Source organism: Mytilus californianus, unplaced genomic scaffold (assembly GCF_021869535.1).
Source record: "Mytilus californianus isolate M0D057914Y unplaced genomic scaffold, xbMytCali1.0.p SCAF_1, whole genome shotgun sequence".
NCBI classification, from domain to species: Eukaryota; Metazoa; Mollusca; class Bivalvia; order Mytilida; family Mytilidae; genus Mytilus; species Mytilus californianus.
Window position 1 is genome coordinate 25,075,216 of NW_026262581.1, and position 24,973 is coordinate 25,100,188.

Consider the following 24,973-nt stretch of genomic DNA (forward strand, 5'->3'; position numbering starts at 1 on the left):
TCTCATTCTGCACGTGGGTGTTCCATGTCAAACCCTGTAATTGAGTGGTTATCGTCTGTTGCTGTTGATAATATTTATTTGTTTTCGATTATTGTTGTGTACAGTTTGTTCATGTGTTGTGCTTTTTCACCACTGTATCAGGTTAAGGAGGAAGGTTGGGCGACAGCTAACATGCCGCTAACATTCTGTATGTGCCTGCCCGGTGTCAGGAGCCTGTAATGCAGTGGTTGTCGTTTTTATTTTTTTGCTGTATATGATATTTGTATTTCGATTATCTGTTTTTGAACATACATCAGGTCGCTAATTTTCTCGTTTGAATTGTTTACATTTGTCATTTCGTGGCTGTTTATAGTTTGCTATACGGTATGGGTTTTGCTCATTGTTGAAGGCCGTACGGGGACCTAAAGTTGATATCTTCCACTTTAATTTTGAGAGTTGGAAATTATACCAATATTCTTATTTGTATAAGTACTTGCAAAAATACATTTTAGAATGATTTTGTTTAATTTCATAGCAAACAAAAACTACAAAAATGTCAATTATTATCAATGGCGTTGTTCGCAATATGGAATGGCTGTATGGAGAAGAAGACAACACTCGTAGGAGTCGCATTCAACTGTTGAAATATATTACTATGGAATCATTATAATTCGTTTGATACCCATTTTCATGGCCGATTTCGTGGGTATAAGTTAACAACGAATTTAAATGTCAGCACAGACCAAATTTTCTATTGGCATATGTGCAGGCTTTTGCAAAACCATGAAATATACTATCCATGAAAATACAATTCTCAAATTTTATTTTCTGATACATTTGTACAGAAGTTATGCATGATCAGGTACTGTCCCTACTCTCTTGTGTAACCGGTTTGATTGACCATAAGCAGTATGTATCGACTTGACACAAACTGCCATAAATGCGCCCGGATATATCGGCGCACATAAATGCAGCCCTTGATTTTCTTGGCGCCAACAAGTAAAATGTTTCATCTCTATATTTGACAGCCCTAATTGACCATGTCCCTGAATCATACAGGTCGCCGTATTTTCCACAGACACACCTGCCAGTGTACATTCCGTGCATTTTTACGTGATATTTAGTCCATAAACTCGAATATATTGTAAAGAATGGCTTCCCTGCAATTATTTTTTGGGTGAACATAAATCTTGATTGTAAGTTTTCATAAATTGACCATCTAAGGAAAGAACCCAACAAGTTTGTCATGTATGCCTTAGATCCTATGAAGGCCGCACATTCAATTGTATATACTGAATCAGATGAGAGATTCGGACTTTCTTCAAGTAATTCACTGCTTGCTAAAACTCTATCAACAAATAACCAATCGCAAGCATTGTACATAAAATTAACTACCGCTGTTTTGATATCTGTCGAAACAAATATACTAATTAGTTTCTCATCTTCAGCTCTTTCCCTCTGGCATAATGCATGTATGCTTTTAGAATATTCCTTAATTTGAGTTTCAAACTTTGACCAACTTTTCATTCTATAGTTTATTTGTATTAATACTTCCTTTCTTATCACGCCTAGACACAGGCACACATTCACGTATACCATAAATTTTCTAAAATCACGCCGTTTTAGATTTATTTTTAAACGCTCAATTGTTTTATTTAATTTGCGGGTAGTTTCATCTGTTTTTTCTATCATGTCAAATATCTCGGTGATTTGATATGTGCTAAAATTTTCACTATCACTTTTGTTTAGATTTTCAAATAAATATTTAAATACGCTAGTAGCAATTTCACCATCATTTTTTATGTCACAAGCTTCTTCTTCGTGAAGAAAGGAACTAAGATTTTGAACAATGATGTAAAAATCTTCGACTTTAGGGGTCATTGCGCAACAATCATGGATCTTCTTACTGTTTAACGCCACCATCCTTTCGTCCAGGTCAGCTTGTTCATGCTTGTTAGAAAGTTGGAGAAAATTTGTGTTGATCGTAACTAAAAAAGAATCCAAAAAATGTTAAACAAGATATAATATATTACTCAATTTACATAAAATCCACACCGTTCTCTATGATGAATTGCAAAACAGCTTTGACCTTCGTATCGTGGAGTTTTATACGGTTTAAAAGTATTTTGTTTATCAATGGCAATGCTATGACATATCGTTGGATCAAATCAAAACAAAAGTTTTATTTTAGTTGGCAAGTTAACAATCTGATTACAGATCATGCATGTGTCCAAGCTTTTGATTTCACTCCGTTTAACTTTCAAACAACTACTCGGAAATTAAAATTGAGTGCCAGTTGAGGTCAAAAGAGAAGGTGTTGTGAGTTCTGAACACCAATCTGTCAAAATGCAACGTTTTCAAACATTTAGTTTTCAGAAAGTAACTTTTTTAGAAATATTCTGTATTTCATCAACAAATTATCTTTCATAACTAATCAATAACAATACCTATAATTTGTTTAAGATGGTCTTGTGATATCGTGTGAACTATATTTTCGATGTCTGTTGGCAAACTGTCACACATCTACAAAAACATTTTAAAATTAGCGTAAATTTAGTAGATATATATAGGATTACTGCGAACAAGGGAGCTATTGCACCAAAGATTATAAAGGGGTCCCTTCGTTTTGCGGACACCATCACGAGATCGTTGATCGTTATTACCTTGCCAGAAAAAATCACTCCACAAGTGTTAAGAGTCATTTTATTTTAATTATTTAATGTTGTAACCAAAACGTTATCCACTATGTCCCTTTAGATGTCCGGTTTTAATAATATCTAAAATATTGACCTAATTACTTAATATACTTGTAAAAAACGTTGATGCTAAATTAACAGAAAATGTGGTTCGCGTTCCTGTAGCTAACGTGTATCATACAAAAAACTGTCATCCTACCAAAGATTTATAGAGTTATCTGTATCGATAATTGGATGCAGTATTGGCCAATCAAATACATATTATTATTCAATTGGAATGGCGTTATGCAGTAGGCCATCAGAAAGCTTCTCAGAAACCTATTTTGATATACAATACATCTCTGATACAGGCACTAAGTTTTCGTTTGATATCATTCAGAAATAGCCTCGTTTATATGTTCATCATGTTTGGTCACATTTTATTGTTTAGACCATATTACTTTATTCTTTGGACACACAAGTCCATTACAAACGTAGGGGATATCGTTTATATGGTGAACAACTTCAAGCGTACAACAAAACGCGTTTCTCTGAGTAACGCGAACCCTCAGCAACGCATTTCTCTTGGTAACGCGAGCGAACAAACTGTAACAAGTTTCTCCAGAGAACATGTCAACAATTGCATTGTGACCCTTACGACCCTTTATATCTGTCATATTATTACTTGGTACATCATGCAAGTGGATAACCATAATAATATAATGAATTAAGTTATACATGTTATACCTCATCTATTTTGCTATTCTTTGCAACCATGTCCATAAGAAATGCATGATAACTCTGCATTTGACTTCCATCCAATGGATTATTCATGACAGTTTCAATGTCTGCCATTGTCTTTTCCTTCATCCCACAGACATCTGCCAAAGTAAGAATCGCTCCAATCAACGTCTTTTTATTTGTCTCGAATTCACTGTTGGAAAGCAAGGCTTCTTTAGCGTGAGCATAACTCGTGTTTCTAAATTCAGTTATGACTTCTAAAGCTTTTCTTGTATCACAGCAATGTTGTTGAATATAAACGGCAATATGCTTTTCAATGCAAGAAGGGGTTAGACTATTGGCTGACAGTTCGCAGATTTTGATACTATGATTTGAACAACAGTTACTTTGTGGGCGAGAAGTATTTGTTGCTTTGTAGAGAACCAGTAATTCTTGTTTGTTTATAGTCTCCCATTTGACAGGAAACTCAAAACTTGATTTACAAAGACAACATGGACGGTTGGCAATGTTGAGATGATAAATTATATGTTTCTTTTCATCTAGGAATTCCTGCAGATTCTTATTTTTTAATTGTAAACAACAATACCAAAATATATCAGAGCAGAAGTTAGTCAGAAGACATTTTGCAAGGGTCAAATCTAGATCACTTGGGTTGACACATTGCTTTGGTTGAAATCTGTTACAACAATTATTACCACAATTATTTTGGTAACGCGATTCAGTATACAGAACATCAATTTGTGTTTTGGATAAAATACTTCGTGTTTGAGTGGACCACTTTTTATTCCTATTTATAATACATTTGCAACAACTCCGTCGAACATTACATAGATGATATATATCATGTTGGTGTTTTTTGAGGAATTGTTCGAATGTCAATTTTTGCTGTTGAAGATAGAATTCAAGAAGACAAATCACCACAGATTTGGCATTGTTGATGAATAGAAGACAGAAACGCAAGAAGTTTTCTCGTTCGGTGCAACTGAGAGGTATCATTATTCACAGATGTTGGACCTGAAATGATATTTCATATTCATTTGTTATAATCAAAATCATGTTAGTACTTATTTTTTCTTCGATAGATACACTGTTTGTAATAATGTCATGATGGTGATTATTTGTTGGATAGCATTTGAAAATTCAGTTTTTATGTTTATCAATTCCTTTTTTATAAAAAAATGTTGTTGTATTTTTCCTTCTTTACGTAATCGTGTATAATGGATTTTGTACCGTCATTGCAAAATATCTGTAATAGAAAAGGTTCATGTTAGTTTTTTGTGATATCTATTAGTACATAAATCAAAATTAATAGACTTCATGCGAACTGTTGTGCGTTTGTTTTGTCTACATTGGCTAGAGGTATAGGGGGAGGGTTAAGATCTCAAAACACATGTTTAACCCCGCCGCATTTTTGCGCCTGGCCCAAGTCAGGAGCCTCTGGCCTTTGATAGTCTTGTATCATTTTTATTTTAGTTTCCTGTGTATAATTTGGAGTTTAGTATGACGTCCATTATCACTGAACTAGTATACATATTTGTTTAGGGGCCAGCTGAAGGACGCCTCCGGGTGCGGGAGTTTCTCGTCGCATTGAAGACCCATTGGTGGCCTTCAGCTGGTGTCTGCTCTATGGTCGGGTTGTTGTCTCTTTGACAAATTCCCCATTTTCATTCTCAATTTTATTCATGGGATTTTTTTGGAGGTCACATAGACAAAAACTGACTTGTAATCGTAAGACAGGGCTTTTATTAATATATGAATTGTGTTGCCGTTGATTAATCTTTTGTAACTTCAATTTATCTAAATTATCATCGTATTACAAGCCTTGACACATTTTGTTACAATGACACATGAAAGAAATGATTGTATTAGTACACAGTCTAGAAGATAAACAAATAGGTTAAATTTGCAGATGCACGCTAAGGTTGTCGTTTACATGATAAATTACTGAAATAGGACATTATATATAAGTACAATATGATAAATTAAATATCTTTACTGCTGACTTTTTTTCAAATATGCAATTTCAAAAATCGTCAATCTTAAAAGCGAAAGAAGAAAATAATTTTTAAAAGAACAAGGAAAGATTCAGCGCAAGCTATTGAAATGTTCATTCCCAATTCATCACTGATAGTATTATGACGAAATGGCAATTAATTTGAATTGCTTCAATAAAACCTATGGGAGCACGTTAGCATATAAATATCCAATCCCAATTTCAGAGGCGGATTAGGGGTGAGGGGCAGAGGGCCCGGGACCCTTTTGTGGAGCTACATATGTGATATATGCATAGATTGTTTACAAGTTTATTGTAATACTCCAGACGTTGGCTTGCCAACCCCCCTCCCCCTTTTCAAAATCCTAAATCCGCACCTGAAATTTAAGGGTTGATTTGACGTGTCACACCACCCACTCACCGTATCATATTTAGAACAAGTAGCGCTACTATGAAAAAACAGTTACTTTGATGTTGTTGTTTACCTAAACTAGCAAATGAATTAACATGAAACTTTTGCTGGAAGAAAGATATATTTTGACCATATTGAGCCCAAGTTTTCTGTGTGCATTGTTTGGAAGTACAATATTAGGGTAGGTGGGTTTGCATATCAAGAAGTAAGATAATTAACTAGAGTAGTAGGTGGTTTCCTAACGTCTTGTGTCATTACAAGACTTAAATCATCGATTGTAAATTAGCATGTAGAAAGATGATAAATCAAATATACAATTTAGGATAAACATGGTTCACTTGAAGTTATTATTAACTTAACGTAAATTGTTAAAACATCTGTGAAAATTGAAAAACCAAAAAAAAATTTGATAATTGAAAAATAAAAATGAATTGAAAATTGAAAAATGAAAAATTGTGTTCAATATATAACGATTTTTAATTGGTGGTGTGACACTTAGTTGTCCCTACTATTGGTTTTTCTTGTTTTTTCTTATAATATGCCTCTGTGGCTTTGTGGTCTATTTTGTTAGTTGGTAGTTAATAACATAAATTATTTGTGCCAATTATTACTCATTGATCTGAAGAAAATAGAAACGTTAGATAGGGCTTTGTGGTTCAGTAAATGCAAAAATGCATTTAATCCGAGAACGTGAACGACAAATTCTAATGCAATTATTTTGTATCATTTGTTCTGATTGGATGACAGTTAGCATAAAATTCTCTATCTCCTTGTCTGTAACTAAGGAAGCCGACATTTTAAATTCCGGAATATATTGACATGTAATTTCTCAAAAAATAAGCCAAAAAAACTCACATTTTGCACCTAGAAATCTTCTTTTTATCAAATTTTATTACATTCTGAGGGGGACAAGAAGTAAAAAAACGCCCGGTATTTACGTTTGACGGCGGAAGCATACCTATGACGTCACATAGTTAAGGGCCAAAGAAGAGAACATAATTTCGCGGATTTGTTTGTTTAAAGAAAATTTTACACTGAAATAATGACTAAAATTGACTTACGTATTTATTTTGCTTTAGAGTAGAGATAACTGTATTGTATTTGAAGCTTTGCGGACGTCCATCGGTAGTTTTACTGTCGCAAATATCCGTTTACCTGTCTCCGGTACGCGTCGCTCATGATTTAGCCCAAATGTCTTGCGCCCAGTCGAAGATACACACATGTTTTAATCGTTATTCCAGGTAATCATTAACAGGGAATGGCAATTTACATAACCTTGCAAAACTGCAATTAACCCTATGAAATCATTAATTTAATCTGTTTTAGGGATAAACTTTCAAAAACTGTACGAGGTTAGAACTGTCAAATTAAGGCAACAGTAGGGTACTGATGTTCAAATCTTGTAAATAGATTAAGGAGAAACGAATAAAGCTACGCGTCGCCAGGTAAACTCAATTTGGGACAGGAAAACTACCGATTGACGTCCGCATAGCTTCAAATACAATACAGTTATCTCTTAAATCCCTCAGACGAGGCCATTAATTTTAAATTTTACATTTTATTTTACTATATGCATGACGTCACAAGAAAGATGTTTTGTTAAAACCAAAAATATCAGAATGACGAAAACATGATTTGATACAATTCTCTAAGGTAATTTGATAAATTCGAAATTGTTGCAAAAATACTCTGAACAACAACTATATGTGAAATGTCAGCATCTTGAAACGAAGAAACACACACTGGCTTATCTTAACAACAAACGGAAAAAAAGTGTTCATGTTCATGTCCATGATCAAGTCTTAAATTGGTTATGTAAAATTCTATTTTAACTAATTAGGACTAAAAGCTTAATCAATTAAATTAAAAAAAAAAACAACACAATAATCTATTTTTACTTTACAATCTAACAAAGTAAGTGCAACGAGCATAGTTTATTGTACAAGATCTGACACTAATTTTGAAATCGTTATTGCATTACACATTTATGGAAAAATGGGATTGTAAAATATGTGATAGCTTTTCTACACGATGGCAAAAATAAAATCATAGTAATTGTTCTTCTAACCATTACAGTTCGCCAAAATTTGCACACATACACAAAATGTATAGATATAAGAGATGTGATATGGTTGCCTTTGAGACAACTATTCACAAGAGACCAAAGTACGTGGATGTAAGCAACCATTAGTTACCGTTAGGCCATCAAATATGAGTCTATATCATACTGAAAGTAAAAAGCCCCGAGGCATGCTGAAATGTCAAACAATAGAAACGAGAAAACAAAAGGTCTGATTTATACTAAAACAATGAGAAAAATGTTTTTAAAAGGGAGCAACCAATTACTGAATTTCGGGATTCTGAAAATCTGAAGTTTAATTTACATGTAAAATACTTCTTGACGTATGAAAACGAGGTCGATTAATTATCGTTATATCAATTTAGGTAACTAAAGGTTGTCTTGTGATAGAAAGGTTTTTGTTTTAATACAAAGTCTAGAAGATAAACACACAGTGGAAGTTCACAAATGTGCATGTAAATTTATCTTTGTCAGGCTGAATAACCGATATTGAATACTATAATGTAATACATTTATTGTATCTGATATATGTTCTGCTTACTTTTTCTTATAGTGCAACTTGAAAATGACTCAAATGGGGGAAAAACATAAACGCAGGGAGTGAAGTAAGGCAAGAGTAATCAAAGGGAAGATGCACGTTTGGCTAAATGGTGTAACATTTGGGCTAAAAATGTGCTTCGTTTGGGCCAATGACAAGTCGACATGTGGGCTAAATTTTAAAGTTTACTGTTGGGCTAATCCTTCCATCTAAAGGTAATTTCATGTAAAGGATCTATATTTTAATTATATACTAATATTGTATATGTCATCAAAGACATTTTATTCATAACATTTTCTTGTTTTAAGTACCCATTCCGTTTGTCAGACAGTGTCTCTGCTAATCACAGGGTTGTGACAGTTAAATTTTGAATTTTGAGTAAGACAAGTCGTTATAGCGATAAATAGCGTTTAAACTATATACAATGTGAATGTATAAAACAGCTATGTTAAGATATCATAAGGTACATCCAATAGATTTTTCTCAAAGATTGATTTGGTCTCTTAAATCTAAATCAAACAGCCTTTGAACACTGTAATATTGTGATACTGTGATACCGTCTGATCTTCATCGTAAACTCATTTCAATTAAATGGTGTAAAACTTCGAGTTCTTTTCTTTTCAAACTATCATGGTTTCCCAATGACCAGATTTTTATAGATGTTGTATTTTTATTTTATTTTTTTGTTTTCAACATCTTATATATTCCATATTAAGTATTGATATTGATAAATTCTATCTGCAATTCTAACATGACGTTCTTCAAACGCTTTGAGTACACACCCGTGGTAAAATATGAATATATTGTTTGGGCTGTTCCAATCGTACTCCCGCGTCATATGTTTTTTTTATGAATGAGCTACCCGACGTCATAGAACGATGACGTAAGAATATAAGCATTTTACGGGAAAATACACGCTTGTGAAACCGAAAATCATCACAACAAGGAAACGTAAACAAACGATGCAAAAATGTGTTATATAAGCCATTTTTTGTATAATATAAGACATATAAGTACAATTATCATTTAGATTCATCCAAACCTATCTAAATATGGTATAATTGTAAATAGTTTAAGCATGTCATTTATTCAGTTTGCTCTGGTCTTTTACGTCAATTTAATAGTGCGTTTATTTATGAGAACGGCAAATACTGCCTTCATCTAGAGCGCTTCGATCCAAAACAATTGCCGTATTTGTCCTATTAGAATTGAAATAATTCATGGGGCTTGAATATATCGTGATTTTACCACGGGTTGTCCCTTTATGCCGATATTTTACCCCTCCCTATCGCTCAGGGTAAAATATTTGTCATAATTTACCTGTACATGTTAAAAAAAATAATTAGCCCAAATGTAAACTTGACTCCAATTTTTTAGCCAAAATGATACCATGGTCACGCTCATGATTCAGCCCAAATGTCTTGCGCCACATCGAAGATACAAACATATCATTATCGTCATTCCCGGTAATCATTGACAGGGAATGGCAATTTACATAACCTTGCAAAACTGGAATTAACCCTATGAAATCATTAATTAAATCTGTTTTAGGGATAAACTTTCAAAAACTGTACGAGGATAGAACTGTCAAATTAAGGCAACAGTAGTGTACCGATGTTCAAATCTTGTAAATCGATTAAGAAGAAACAAATAAAGCAAACAAACAAAAACTGTGGTAATCGCATGAACTCCAAAAGATGCGAGACCTTATGTGTCGACAGGATGCTCGTCTCATTTTATGCATGCATCACCCGCCATGTAGAAAATGTTCTAGGGTAAAACTGTTCTAAAGGTTCTATAACAGTTATCATGACAATTCCTGACAGACCCAAGGTTTTCAATGAATAATTTACTTTGGCTAGCCATAAAACCAGGTTCAACCCACCATTTCTTCTTAAAATGTCCTGTACCAAGTCAGGAATATGGCAGTTGTTGTCAAAAAGTCCGTTTCTATGTATGTTGGCGTTTGTTTTGGTAGCAGTTCAGTGTTTCTGTTGTTCCGTTGTTTTCTTTTTATAGTTGATGTGTTCCCCTCGGTTTTCGTTTGTGACCCGGATTTGTTTTCGCTTAATCGATTTATGAATATTGAACAGCGGTATACTACTGTTGCCTTTATTTACTTGGTTCTTATAACTGAAATTTTGTTTTTAAACACAATTGGATGTGATTGTGTACATTAAATATAAATAATTCTATATACACAATACCTTTTTGTCTGTAGTATGAATGGTGTTCAGTCGTTTATCATTTATGAACTAGTAAAAACAACCAGCAGATATCACCACTTCATTCTAGATTTTACTCCTACTAAATATATATATAAAGTTTTGTAAAATATAGATAAAAACGATAACTATTATTTTTTCCCAGTTGGAAAATATATAACATCATCTATAATATTATTAGATTTAGAGTAGGGTTTTATAAACCGCAATCTTCTGTAACTGCAAAATGGCATAACATTACGTTGTTACAATATATGAGATGGGTCTTTTGTTTTTCAATTTTAAAATCTAAGCAAACATTGCAGGATACGGACTCGGTATTTGACTGTCCCTTCTCATGCATAACTAACTAATAGGTTGCACTTCTTCAGAAAATGCCTGTACCAAGTCAGGAATATGGCAGTTGTTTTTCAATTGTTCCGTTGATTGATTGCGTTTTTTTTTTATAGTTTTTATAAACCTTCCCCTTTTGAATTTGCCTTGGAGTTCAGTATTTTGTTATACTTTCTTGAAAATGCAGCTGTTTCACAAACCACGTCTCTTTTGGGGAGACTTAAAGGGGCATTATCTGTCAAATTCGTGTTCACCGATTTGATTCAAATTCTCACGTTTGATTTAAAACATACTAAAACGTATATTCAAATTACATACAGTCATAAATAAACAATAACCATTGCATGGACTCGGTATTATGTATCAGCATTTCGTGTGTATTTTAGTCTAGACGCCATTTAATTATAACCCGGCATCGAGATGACATCCGAAGTCTGCCGACGTTCATATAACCCAATATAAGCATACATATAAATATAAAAAGATACTGTCTTGTTCACTTGAATTTTTCTAGGTCTGTTTGTTTTCATATTGTATAGGTTAAAACATGAGTAAATTAATTTTTTTCCTGCATAAGAATGATTTTTTTGTAGATCGAATCAGTCAACGAAATGATTCATCATTGTTTCACTTTCTTTGTTGATATTCTTTATTCTTTTAATAGCTTTACACCCCTAGTACATGCGTAACTCATCTGTAGCTAAGGGGTTTAATTGAAGGTCACATGAATACGGATTGAATGAGGTTAAATTTTTGACTTGCACGTCAATAATACATCAGCAAGGTTTTTTTTAGTTTATATTGACAAATTTGGCCCAAAATGCATGACTGCTTACAACGAAAATTCCGCTTTTATTAAATACTTGAAACAAACATATCGTAATTCGATATTTTGTCGAAATCGCAGCTAATGCCCCTTTAGTATTCATAGATATTTTGTTTTGTTTACTTACTGGTTCCAATCTATGATCTCCGTGTTTTATATCATAGAGACACAACTTAACCAGTATACATAGGTTTGTATAGCAAGCAGTCAAATTGAATTCTCAGGAAGACTCAAACTAAAGCAAAAAACAGTAGCGTATTTGAACTTTACATTTCAGGATATAATTTTTCACGAAACTGCATAGTAAAAGCGGCACAGTTGTAGATGTAAAAGGGGTTCCTATGGAAATTTGCATTGTCTGTATTTACAGAGATGCAACCTCTGTGGTCAGGGACGATATTACTAAAACCCAATCCGATGTATCTCTACAATAAGACACCACATCGTATCTTAACAAGAACAAGACTTGACCTATTTCAAACCAAATTTTAAAAGAACTACGAACCATGATTGCATTCTTAATGAAAATAAAATTAGTCTCAGACTTGTAAAATTGAGTCTATGACAAACGGAATAAGGAAATTGAAATAAAAAAACAAGATACCAGGCTTAAAATTTATTTCACCAGCCTCGCGTTTCCGGTCTACACCAGACTCATCAGTGGCGATCGAATCAAATCATTTGGAAGGCCAAATCAGTTACGAAGTTCAAGATCATAAAAAAAAAAAATAAAATAAAATGTGCCAAATCTGACTCAGGCACCATTTTTTTTAGGATAGAAAAACATTAGTTTCGAATGATTAATACATTTTCGGAACAGTATATTTACAGAAAATGACCGTATAAATGATGTATTTCATGTCAGCACTGGAATGCTCACTATAGAGATGGTGATATTCTCGGGAACTCAACATCTACCAGCAGTGACACCAAGCACCGACAAATATATTTTAATTACTTCCTTCAACATTATCCTTTAGTACATTTACGTTATCAATTGTCAACCTGAAAATAAATATGACAAGCTAATTCACATGTACGCAATTTCGTGGATGTCTCCTAGTAGTCATGAATTTGATTACATATCTCAAGTATGATAGTCGTATAAAATACACATGAAAGTACAAAAAATAATAATTATCATTCTCTCCCATCTGAATAAAAGAAATATGGAGAAACGTAAATCGGACAATAATCATACAATAAAAGACATTTTAGGTCCTCTTGACAGCCCATTGGACTCGGCAGTTGTGTTTTTTTTGTTTTTTTTTTGTTTTTTTTTGTTTTTTTTTATTTATGGTAGTGTGAAACTTATATTCCATGGAGACGTGAACTAGATCTTCTGTATGTCATAAACTTTGTCAGTTATTAGCAGCGTATTAGTGATTTACTCCGGACACTCTTGTTTCCTCGATATGTGGAGTGGCTGTCCGTTTTGATATTAGAGGGTGTGCCAAAAAAGAAATTGTCAGAACCCAATGTAGTTGTTCTTTTTTCAGATATGGTTGTCCTTCTTTGTTTAACAGACAGCTGTCATTGACGCAGACGAAAAGGAAGTAAAAATTCACTTCTCTCTCCCCTGTAATATTTATAACTTTCTCTAGATTTTCAACTACTATCTTTGTTAATATGTAACTACCATTCATTATGGACACTGTCCATGAGAACTTACAAACAATGCTCTGACGAATACCTGGTCTGATGAGTGTGTTTAGCGACCTTGACTGGCTATAAAGCCCTCTCGCGGGTCGACGAATACCGGGTTTATTAAATCTTCATGATTGCATTGTGTCTATTTTCACACCCTGTTATCGGCTATCGGTACGTCAGATACAATGGGATCTGTGTTCCCGTGATTGTCATTAAAAGCTAGGGGGCATCGATAGCCGAGTGGTCAAGTAGTCTAACTACTGTATTACTATCCTGTCAACACTGAGGTTGTAAGTTCGAATCCTGCTCGTGGCAGGTGCACTCGACTCCAATCTTAATTGACTAGGATTGTAAGTTTTCCTACCGAAGATCGGTGCTTCCCTCCGGGCACTCCGGCTTACTCCACCAATAAAAACTGACCGCCACGAAATAGCACAATAGTACTGAAAGTGGCGTTAAACACTTATCAATCAATCAAACCATTAAAAGCTATTGTTTTGGCTATCGTTTACAGCACATTTGTGTCTTTGTTTCCGATTGCCATTGCAATGGACTTTTTAATCGTGTATATCGATCAGATATTAATCTATGTTACCTATTACATTTGCTGTACCAATAGTCTGGAATATTTTACAAGTAACATCGGTTTTAAACATGACATACAATGTAACAATTCCGCACTCAGTCGACTACAACAATAGCTCGGATGAATTTTTCAAAATGCAAAATATATATTTTATACAAGGTAAAATGAAACGGTCAATTGCATCTTCACATTTTTACAGGTAACTTTTAAACTTTAAATGTCCGTTCTTTTGATTTGGCTCTCAACCACGTAAAATTTGAGACTCATTAAAAGTGCATATGACCTTTTTCGCCGCGAAATTTTGCTAACGTTTTTCACGAGAATTTTGTGGTGAACTCAACTGTTACACTTTTGCGAATATAAGGACCAAGTTTGAAGATTTAATTCATCACAACGTTAAAACACTGCCATGCCAAGGTAGGACCCTGTTATTCGAAATATCATCATCGGCCGTCTCCAGGCCGGAGTGTCCCAAGGTGAAGTTGCAAGAACTGAAAATGTTAACCAGAGCACAATTTCGCGACTTTGGAACAGATACCAGCAGACTGGCTGTACTAAGGACCGCCCGAGGAGTGGACGACCTCGCCTAACGACTCCTGGATAAAAATCGCTACATCCGGGTATTTCATCTACGGAATCGAACCGTTGTCGCAACAGCCACTGCAGTTGGGATACCAGGATTGAGAAAAATCAGCTCACAAGCAGTCTGCAATCGACTGCGACAACATGGCATTAGACCCAAGAGGCCGAATTTTGGACCCGTTTTTAGGCCGTTACACAGACGGAATAGAGTCAGATGGTTCAACAGATTGAGGGGCTGGACATTCCGCAACTGGCGCCGAATCTGGTTTAGTGACGAGTCCTGTGTTATGCTTCAGAAATGTGATGGAAGAACTCGTGTCTACCGGCGCATGAATGGACGTGTTGCTTCCTCGTGTGTCCAAGAAGTGGACAGCTTCGGTTGAGGAAGTGTCATGATGTGGGCGGCTGTCTCTAATGACCGTAAAACGGAATTGATACATGTTCTGGGTAATTCAACGGCTCAGAGGTCCAGAGACGAAATTCTCCAACCTCACCTTATACATGTTATTGACCGAGAGAGATAGTTATTCCAGAATGATAATGTTAGGCCTCACACAGCACGTTTATTAATAGACTACCTTAAGCCGAATAACATCAATGTGCTACCTTGGCATTCCAAATCACCGGACTTGAATAATATTGAGCATCCATGGGACCAACTGGATAAACGTATGCGCCAACGTCAACCCCCGCCTCAGACCCTTGATCCGACAAATGTTGCAACAGGAATGGCGAGCAATTCTTAGCAGCGAGAGGTGGTCATACACGGTACTAACTTTAATGAAACCGGAAGTATCTCTATTTGTGATAAATTTACTTTTGAATTTCGAAGGAATTGATTGTCCTCTTCTCAATCAAACACGTTTTGAGTGAATATCTTCATTAGTAATTGTTTAAATTTCCATTCAAAATATATGTATTAAAATTCTTAAAAATCCATTATGCGTTTCTTTTTTGAAGAGTATAACTATGAGAGTCGCACGGAGGTGAAATTATTTCATTCAGATATATCTATTTGTTAAATTTCTGAAACGGGGAAATAAGCTAACGTTTTTTTCTTCTTCTTTAATTTAACAGAAGTAACCTGTATGAAACTTTAAAATTAAAATGCCTTCAGGATACGGAGAACCTTTATTGACCTGTTATCCTCAATTAAAAAAACCAACCAGTTTGGTTTTTTAATTTAACTCTTGCGTTGCTTTTTTCATACTTATAATGTAATTACATTCATTGTTTTTTGTAAGCATTACATTTCCAATCAATCTTTCGCTTATTACTATAGTTCTTGAAACAATGACACCCATAATTCATGCATGAACTGCAATTACATCGATCAAGATTATCCTTTTGCTTAAATGTAGAATCAAGGTGAAAATGAATTCTTTAAAACCAATTCTGTAAAGTATGTAAAAAATAAATAGATTTTGATATCCATACTAATATATTGCTAACAAACTTGAAAAGAATTTTTTTTAATGTCATCACGTCCTTATTAAACTGGGAATGATCGAATTGTAATCAATGCTTTCGAAACGCATGTTTAGAATTCGTCTTATGCCTTACGGTTGTGAACGGCATCGTGATCAGGGTTTATGCATTTTCATTTGCAAATTGTTGCGCTGTCTAATGTGTTACTTAGTGTGGATACCTAGAACACACATAATGGTCAAAATTACGATATAATGATAATTATAATGATAACAACGCTAGGTATATCACATAACTTCTGCAAAGTATGTCTTAGAGAATTAAAAAAGATATATTTGACCTGTTTCTGTTCCTCATCAGGAATTCTTCTATGCCCTGAAAACTTCCGAATATCCAAAATGGCATATTTTGCCAGGTGGGATATTCCACCTCTCAGATGCCACTAGTTGTTAAATTTGTGTGATCTCATTAAGTTTTTGCGATGTACTTTGTGTATATTTTGACTTCATATTTAGTCATAATTTACAAGTGTTGCTTGCTAATAATGATCTTCATTACAGTGATTAGTAATTATACATTAAAATTACTATGAGATTGAATAAGATGTTTTCCTATTATTAAGTTTTTTTTGTAATGTATTCCATATACATGTATAATGTATAATTAATGAAATAATTTGTTACACTAATCCAAATTTTCATCTCATTTATCAGAGGACTTTGAACTCACCCACATTTACATGACCTCTGTGGTGTATATGACTATTTTAAAAATTTGTTTAGATTTTCTTGCTCTCATAACTGTGACAAACGTGTTGGTTTTTTTTTTGTGCACGCATTAGCATGATCAACATTTTCTATTTAGGTCCAGTTCAGAATAAGTAGGTTATTATGATATAAAAAAAAGTTTTAAAAAATCCGTGTGCAATACACATTGGTTTTTTATCCACAACAGCTTATAAGTTGGACAAATCAGGGGCAGATCCAGGTATTTTGAATAAGGAGGGGGAGGGGCGTTATTTACGAATAAATACATACTGTATATACTGCCGAGCGGAGGTAAGCGAATTTTTAATTGAGGTCAAAAGTTGGTAACGATTTTATGCAAACAAATTGATATTTTTCCGGTCAAAAGGGGGGAGGGGATACACCATAACCCAACTTTGGACCTCAATTAAAAAAGTTCCGTAACTTTACCCACCTGGGTCTTTGGGTCCAGGCAACCTTAGGCAATTGCCTATCATTTGAAATTATTGGAAAACATTTTAGATAATCTTGGATTCACAAAATTTGTCGTTTAGATTAACCAAAATCTTTATGTCAATTCTATTTGTGTGTCACTCTTAGGCTTATCACTCTTCCTATCGAAATATAATAAATAAATTACCAGTGTAACGACATACTTTTGAATAATTAGAAAATTGTACTAGTTCTTGGACAAAAGAAGAAAACTCCGTATAATAGTTATCAGCTTTTATTTCAACAGAGAATCTAACATAAAATACTTGACGTTCCAAAATCAGTCCGTTTTTTTTTCTTTTCTTTTCAAACACATATATAAGCTAGAAAATTTAATTGTATCGTTACACTGATTAGTATGAACTATTGTTATTTATTGTTTCATTTTTATAAAGACAACAAACCCATCTCTAATCAGAGAACACTTAAAAGAGAAAGGGTTAGCTAAAAGGAATTTTAGATGCCCGGTTTTCAGATTTCAAAGGACGTTTCATGTTATTGCAAGTCTTCGGTTTTTAGACATGATCAGGTTGGCGCGTTATCTTATTGTTCGCTGGCTTATTGTTCGCTAGCTTGATGCATCTTATTGTTCGCTGGCTTATTGTTCGCTAGCTTGAGTCTGGTAAAGTTTACCTAAGATAAATTTGGCTGGTTTTTTTATGTCACTTTTGGTCATATAGCTCATCAGGCCTTATAACTTTTTTGATTCGAGCGTCACTAATGAGTATTTTGTTGACGAAACGCGCGTCTGGCGTACACAATTTTAATCCCGATATCTATGAGTTTATTTATCATCAAGTATTTATTTATTCTTGGGTATCAAATTATTGGGTTTTATCGTTCTTGATGAAGAGAAAATCCAGGAAACCGCTACGGAAGCACCAAAGTATTACTTTCATTCATTAACTAGAAAAAAAAAACACAAAACCATCTAAGGTTAACTTTGCTTGTAGAATTTAAGACAAAATTTATAAACAAACAATACATACCATGCATAGCCAAAGCGATAATATTAGACTAACCATTTATGTGTATCTGTGGGAAGTTGGTATTTTGACATTGTTGGATTCTAATTATCCCACCGAGATCTCATTATAATAACTGAGGAGTTTTAGATACTCGGTTCATTTTAATTGTTTTTCAATCTCAATTCATAATTTGTATCATGAAAATAAAAGCTGTTCATTATATTCATACCTCGTGGTATCGTGCTTTAAATTTGCTTAGTATTAAATAAAATATAGGGAAAAGGGGGAGGGGGTCGATGGCCGACTAGTTTAAGTATTTCAACTACTGTTCTAAACTGTCAACACTGAGGATGTGAGTTCAAACCCCGCACGTGGAAGGTGCGTTCGAATCCAATCTTAATTGATTAGGATTGAGTTTTCCTGCCGAAGGTCGGTGGTTGAAAGTAGCGCTAAAACACAAAAAAAAAATCAATCAATCATTTAGTAGAATATGGTGTTCTTTAGATATGTATTCCACTGAAAAATTCTATGGAAATATTACACCAATTGCATTTCTGTCCCCGAAAATTTTAAGAAAAAAATTCTTAAAAATACGGTTATATGAAGAAGAGAGTCGAATATACGTTTTACATTCAGACTAATTGATTGATCTTGTTACTTATAAAACAAAAGATGGGTTGATCATCTCGCTTCAGTTTCATCATTTATATCCCAGAACTAACTATTGATTATTAACATACGTAGAGGAATTAAATGTATCACCATGGGTTTAAACGAAAACATTTAAGTCTCTCAACACCATCCTAAACCTTTTGCAACACACCCTTGACGACAGACTAATGGTCACTGTGTTTAATCTTTGAAATGCATTTTGCTGCATGTATTTCTGTCTACTTCCTTCTTATCTTTTTTTTTTTTTTTGGCTTTCCACTTTTGATAATGGTAATTCCAGAGAAAGTTTTGTGCACAGGCGCTTGGTTATATGATTAATTAATTGTTGGTTGCTTAATGTCCAGTGGCAAATATTTTATGCATGTTCAGGACGAGAACAAAATAACAAAAAATACAATAGGTAGGTCCTGTAATAGAAGCCATCCTGGATCGAGGTCGGAAAATTTGGACTGCCACTGGAAAATGAGGGTATAATGGATAGGGACGGAAATTTTGCCTTGCCACATGCCACCTACGGATCCCTCAAAGAGTTGTTGCAAGGATGAGAGTGCAGAGAACGTGGCACTCTCTATACACGAGGCATTGGATTTAACTACCCCATTCTGACCGGACTCGGCTGCGTACTTGTACATCTGGCACAGCCAAACAGACCTTTTGGCAAGGGTGTTACTGCCGGTCGGAAGAAGAGATTATATTTCTATTCCCCAGTATTGGTAACATGATATATATATATATACTTTTTAAATTGTTTGCACTAAAAATTAAATTTTCTAACTTAGTTTTGGGTGAAATTTATCAAATTTCATAAAATAATTTTACCAACAATTTAAAACAAAAAACACAAATTATTGGCTACATGTAGTAAATAAAATGATTTTATACTGCAGCTATTCATTCAATTGATACTGTCTTCATCTACCAAATATAGTAAAAAAGTGATATTTCATGTAATGTCATTTTCATGTCACGTCACCTTTCTTCACAATTTTTGGTTAGTCTAGTGATGTTAAATGCGTGTTTTTTTTTTGTATATTTTTTCCACAACTATAAGTGTAGCCATATTTAGCTGCAGTATTAAAACAATATGAGGTCAATGTCGGAAAATATAAACATTTGTATTCGGCTCGAAACAAATGAAAGGGCTCGGTAAACTTCGCCCTTCCCCAGTTTCTAAGCCTCATACAAAAAAAGTTGATATTTTTTTTACATTTACCTTATATTGTATAATGTATCAGAGTTAATAAACTCAAATATAGATATGACAAAGCACAGTCCTGTTAAGTATGTTACAAAAAAAATATAAAAAAGAATTTAAAATGCAAGCAATGAAAAATACAATATCGAAATCCTGTACCAAAACAACTAGGGCGTTGTGTACTTGGAACTCAAATCATATAAATACGTTTTTTTTATCTGTTATTTGTCTTCAGTTTCGAAAAAAAATATAGTGGGCTCTTTCATGAAATAATTTTACAGAGTTTTATAGGACTATCGGAAAAAATGTCCTTGACAACCTAGTGTACAATATTTTAAGGGTAGTATAAAAGCACAATCATGAATAAATATATAACTTTCATTTAGAGATCCAAATGAAACAATTTATTTCTTATGTAGCAAAAATCCTGCAATTTGATTGGTTAATTTCCCGGGTGTAAATAACACCCCACCCTTGTTCACCCGGGGATAAATAAATGTTGACAAAAATTTTAAAAAATATAAATTTTGCCAAAATTAAGTAAAAAAAAAAACAAACAAATAAAATGCAAAAAAATAAAAAAATAAATAAATTTGAGGACCAAAAATTATAATTTTTTTTTTCACTGGTGTTGAAAATGCATACACACTTCGGCTGCGCCTCAGGGTGTATGAATTTTCCACACCGGTGTAAAATTCTGTACACCCCTGATTACACCAAGATAACTAATAGTGTCACTGAATGAACTGAGCCATTTTCAGGAGATCTAATAACAGTGCATTATGCAAAATGTTAATTACTAGGTAGACGGCAAAAAGTTGTTCCAACAGACGACCAAGCAGGCGCACGCATTTCACAACGTTTATCGATGATAAATGAAAACTTTTATTTATCTAACAATTTCGCTTAACCGGATATGGCTTCAAAAGCTATCTGTGAAGCAGGCACGTGCGTCTTGTTTCAGAACCGACGTCAATCAATCATTACTCAACCTATATATTAAACTCGCTATTTATAAAATGATAAAAACTATATATTGCTAATAAGTATAATAAAACAGAAAATTCTTCAAACTCGCTATTTATAAAATTTAAATAATGAGAAATATATATTGCTATTACCTTTGTAATTATTATAGAACAGTTCATAATTTGTACAGTTTTGTAGTCGCATACTCTTAGTGCAAAAAGTTAAAATTAATGAAGTTTCAAAATGTAGCAGTATTATAAATACTGTAAAAAAACTGTGACAAGTTATGATACATTATTATTCAGTACGCATGTAGAAAACAGTATGATTGATATTACATAGTTTGTAAACTATTACAAATAAAAACCAACATGGGTACGGACGCATTTCAGTGCGATGAAGTAAATATAATTGTATTTTTACTGGTGGTTTTGTTTGGCATTGGATCCTGGGTAGATATAAATGGAATGTTCGTAGAAACTCCTGTCTTCGTTCAACATCTACCGGAAGGATGGAAACTCCCATCGTACTTCTCCATCATAACACAGATGGCTAATATTGGACCTATATTCATATCTGTTTTGTATATCGTTTCCAAGAAATATATTTGGGAACGAGTTGCAGTTTATGCTGTTTTATGCACTGGAGCAGCATCATGCTTCCTTCTATCGTTCTTCTGGAAAGAAACAACAGTTATTGCAGGGGATTTACACAGCACTGCCTTGTTAGTTCTTCATTTCTCCTTGTCGTTAACCGATTGTACAACATCAGTTCTATTTTTACCATTCATGGCTACTTTTAAACGGCAATACATGTCAAGTTATTTTATTGGAGAAGGCCTTAGTGGACTAATTCCTAGTGTGGTTGCCTTATGTCAAGGAGTTGGCCAGCTTACATGCAAAAATGTATCTATTTACAACAAAACAGCTAATTCTACTAGTTACAGTGTGCAGCCTGTATATCATAGCATAAGATTTACAGTAGAAGAATTCTTTTACTTTCTATTCACAATGTTGGTCATTTCAATCTTGTCCTTCACCATTTTAAATTACACGTCATATTGTAAAAAGGAAAAAGTAAAACACTATGATGACAGTAGAAAGCGTGAACCAATGAACGAATTTGAACTCGCATCAGATCAAACTACATCTAAATTAATTCCTGCAAACGATTCAGATGAACTTATTCTTTCTTCTGTGCAAGATTCTACTCGTCAGTATGATCAAGATTCCACTCGCCAGAATGAGCAAGATTCCACTCGCCAGTACTTGACAAAGAAACACAATTCTCAGTCGGTAGAAATAACTGAACACATATTGCCAGAAATGCTTACAACAGTCATGTTTACATATTATCTGGTGATTATAGCATAGATAAACTGTCTTTCCAATGGAACCCTGCCTGCATTGCAGTCATACTCAACATTACCAAACGGAAACGAGACTTACCATTTGGCTGCTACTTTGGCGTAGATTTCGAATCCAGTAGCGTGTTTTGTGTCATGTTTTATAACAGTAAAATCCAGAAATGCTATTTCAGTTTTAACGTTCATTGGAACAGCCTTGACGGGATACATCATATATCTAGCTATTAAAAGTCCAAAACCAGCTTTTGATGAAATAACAGTCGGGACAGGCGTAGTAGTAAGTATGTTTCTTTTTATTTGTGTCGTTGTGAAGCGGGGCCTCGTTGGCCGAGTGGTCAACTACTGTATCAGAAGCATGTCAACACTGATTTTGTGAGTTTGAACCCCGCACGTGGCAGGTGTGTTCGACTCTATTCTAAATTGACTAGCACTGTTATTATTCGCGCCGAAGTTCGGCTGTTCTGGTCGGGAGCTCCCACTACCACCGCAAATGAAAAAAACCTGATTGCCACGATGTAGCCAATAGTGCTAACGTGGCGTTAATGACCAACAATCATTCAATCAATCGTTGTGTTACTTTCTCATTGATTACGTTTGTACCACATCTCTTTAATTATTATGAGATAAAATCTGTCTTGTTTAATGTTTTAAGATTTTGGTTTTAATGTCAAAAGTTGTCCGTTTAGTGGGATCGTTATTGAAAATAAAAATCACGGTGTGACATTAGACAAAAATCATAATTGTAATTGACATAACATGACATGATAAAATGCATTATGTTCTATTTACATTCATAATTTTCCTCTTTTGTATTTGTTATGTTTTCACCCGATGCTAACCATACAGTAGGAAATCTATATATTTATTACACCAAAACGGGTCGGGAGTTAATAAGAATAGTTGGAAACCTCACGTGAGTGAATTACAAACTTAATTTGTTGGCAAAGCACAATCCAGTGCTGGAATTCTGACTATCGTGAGGATGTTACCAATGAAGTATACAAGTTCCAGCTGTTGTTACAGTATTTCATTCTAATGAAACGTAACAATTAAACAGGGCAAATTCCCTCGAATTTATTACCCACAAAGCTAGGGCCATTCCCTTGAAGTCTTAATTTTTAAATCTTTACGCAAGTTCACAGTAATGCAGCTCCATGTATGAATCCTAGCATTCTAAGCATATTATATGGCTTATATCTAAACATTTGACCAGATTCGTAAAGAAAGTTCACAACCTCAAGTCTGATAGATTTCAACAAATTTTAAGTACTTACACAAATTCTATATATATAAAGTATAAAGGATCTAAAACAAAACAAAAGTTTTATGTTGAAAGTAAAGTTATATATTTTCTTTCAGATACGATTATTTTCATTTTGGTTAAAGAACAACTTCGAAGCAATGTAATATTACAACGACTTTTTTGCACTGAATTTGGAATTGTGAATTTACCTGACTTTGTTCAATCTACTTTTCTATGAAATGTTTATTTTTATAGTAATTTGTCTTTTCGGCGTTTTCAATTTCGACATGTTGACTGTTTTTATTTGGTTTATGATCTTAGATTTTTTGGTATATTTCCTCACTTTATAAATTTACGTACAGTTAATTGTTTTTACTATTGATTTTTCAGGTCACTGTCTGGGTATTAGTTACTTTCTTATTAACCTTTGTCAAAGTCTCTATAGCTGGAGTCTTCAGAGCAGAAGGGAAACGGGCTCTGTTGTGGATCGGTGGGATTTCACAAGTTGGATCAGCCACTGGAGCAGTAATAACATTTGTATTAGTCAATGTTTATGAGTTGTTTGAAAGCGCCCCTCCTTGCCATCTATAGATTTTTAAACAACTATGACTAGTTTTGTATGCCAAAAACCCGAAACCAAATCGACACAGGAGCAGTAATACCATTTGTATTTATGAATTGTTTGAAAGCGCCCCTCCTTTCCATTTATAGATTTTTAAACAACTATGACTAGTTTTATATGCCAAAAAATCCGAAAGTAAATCGACACAGGAGCAGAAAATAATATTTGTATTAGTCAATGTTAATGCGTTATTTGAAACAGCTTCTCCTTGCCATTTATAGATTTTGAGAAATTATGAATAGTGTTTAATAAAAGCGAGCCCAGATATAAATCAACAGACTCCTTATGATGACTGTCAATGTTAGCTGAAAGTCTCATCTTCCTTGAACAAAATAAAATGCATGCTGACTGCTTAACTTTTTAATTATAAATATAAATAAATGAAGAATGTGTCCATGGGACACAGATGATGCCAGCGGTTGTATGTAACGTTATAAAGATACATAATTAACTTGATCTGTGAATTTGTGGTAATAAGCAGTATGCATAAGTTTCATAACATTTGATTGAGGAAAACTTAAGTTAGAGAATGGAAACCAATTTCGGGACGTACGGACACGAACTTATAGACAGAAAAGGATAGACCTTAATGCCCCCTGAACTATGTGGTGGGCGGTGGCATGAAAAAACAAGGCTGTAGATATCAAGTTGA

General features: G+C 34.0%; 2 protein-coding genes across 4 annotated transcripts in view; one reads left to right on the forward strand and one right to left on the reverse strand.

The window, feature by feature from the left end:
- The window catches only part of LOC127717738 (uncharacterized), a 383,100-nt gene that overhangs the window by 238,756 nt on the left and 119,371 nt on the right, over nucleotides 1-24,973 (reverse strand). The gene's annotated exons all lie outside the window — the stretch shown is intronic.
- LOC127717857 (solute carrier family 52, riboflavin transporter, member 3-B-like) lies at nucleotides 21,462-22,483 on the forward strand. Its single transcript, XM_052223745.1, has one exon. The coding sequence runs from the start codon at nucleotides 21,462-21,464 to the stop codon at nucleotides 22,461-22,463; it is 1,002 nt and encodes a 333-aa protein (XP_052079705.1). The 3' UTR covers nucleotides 22,464-22,483.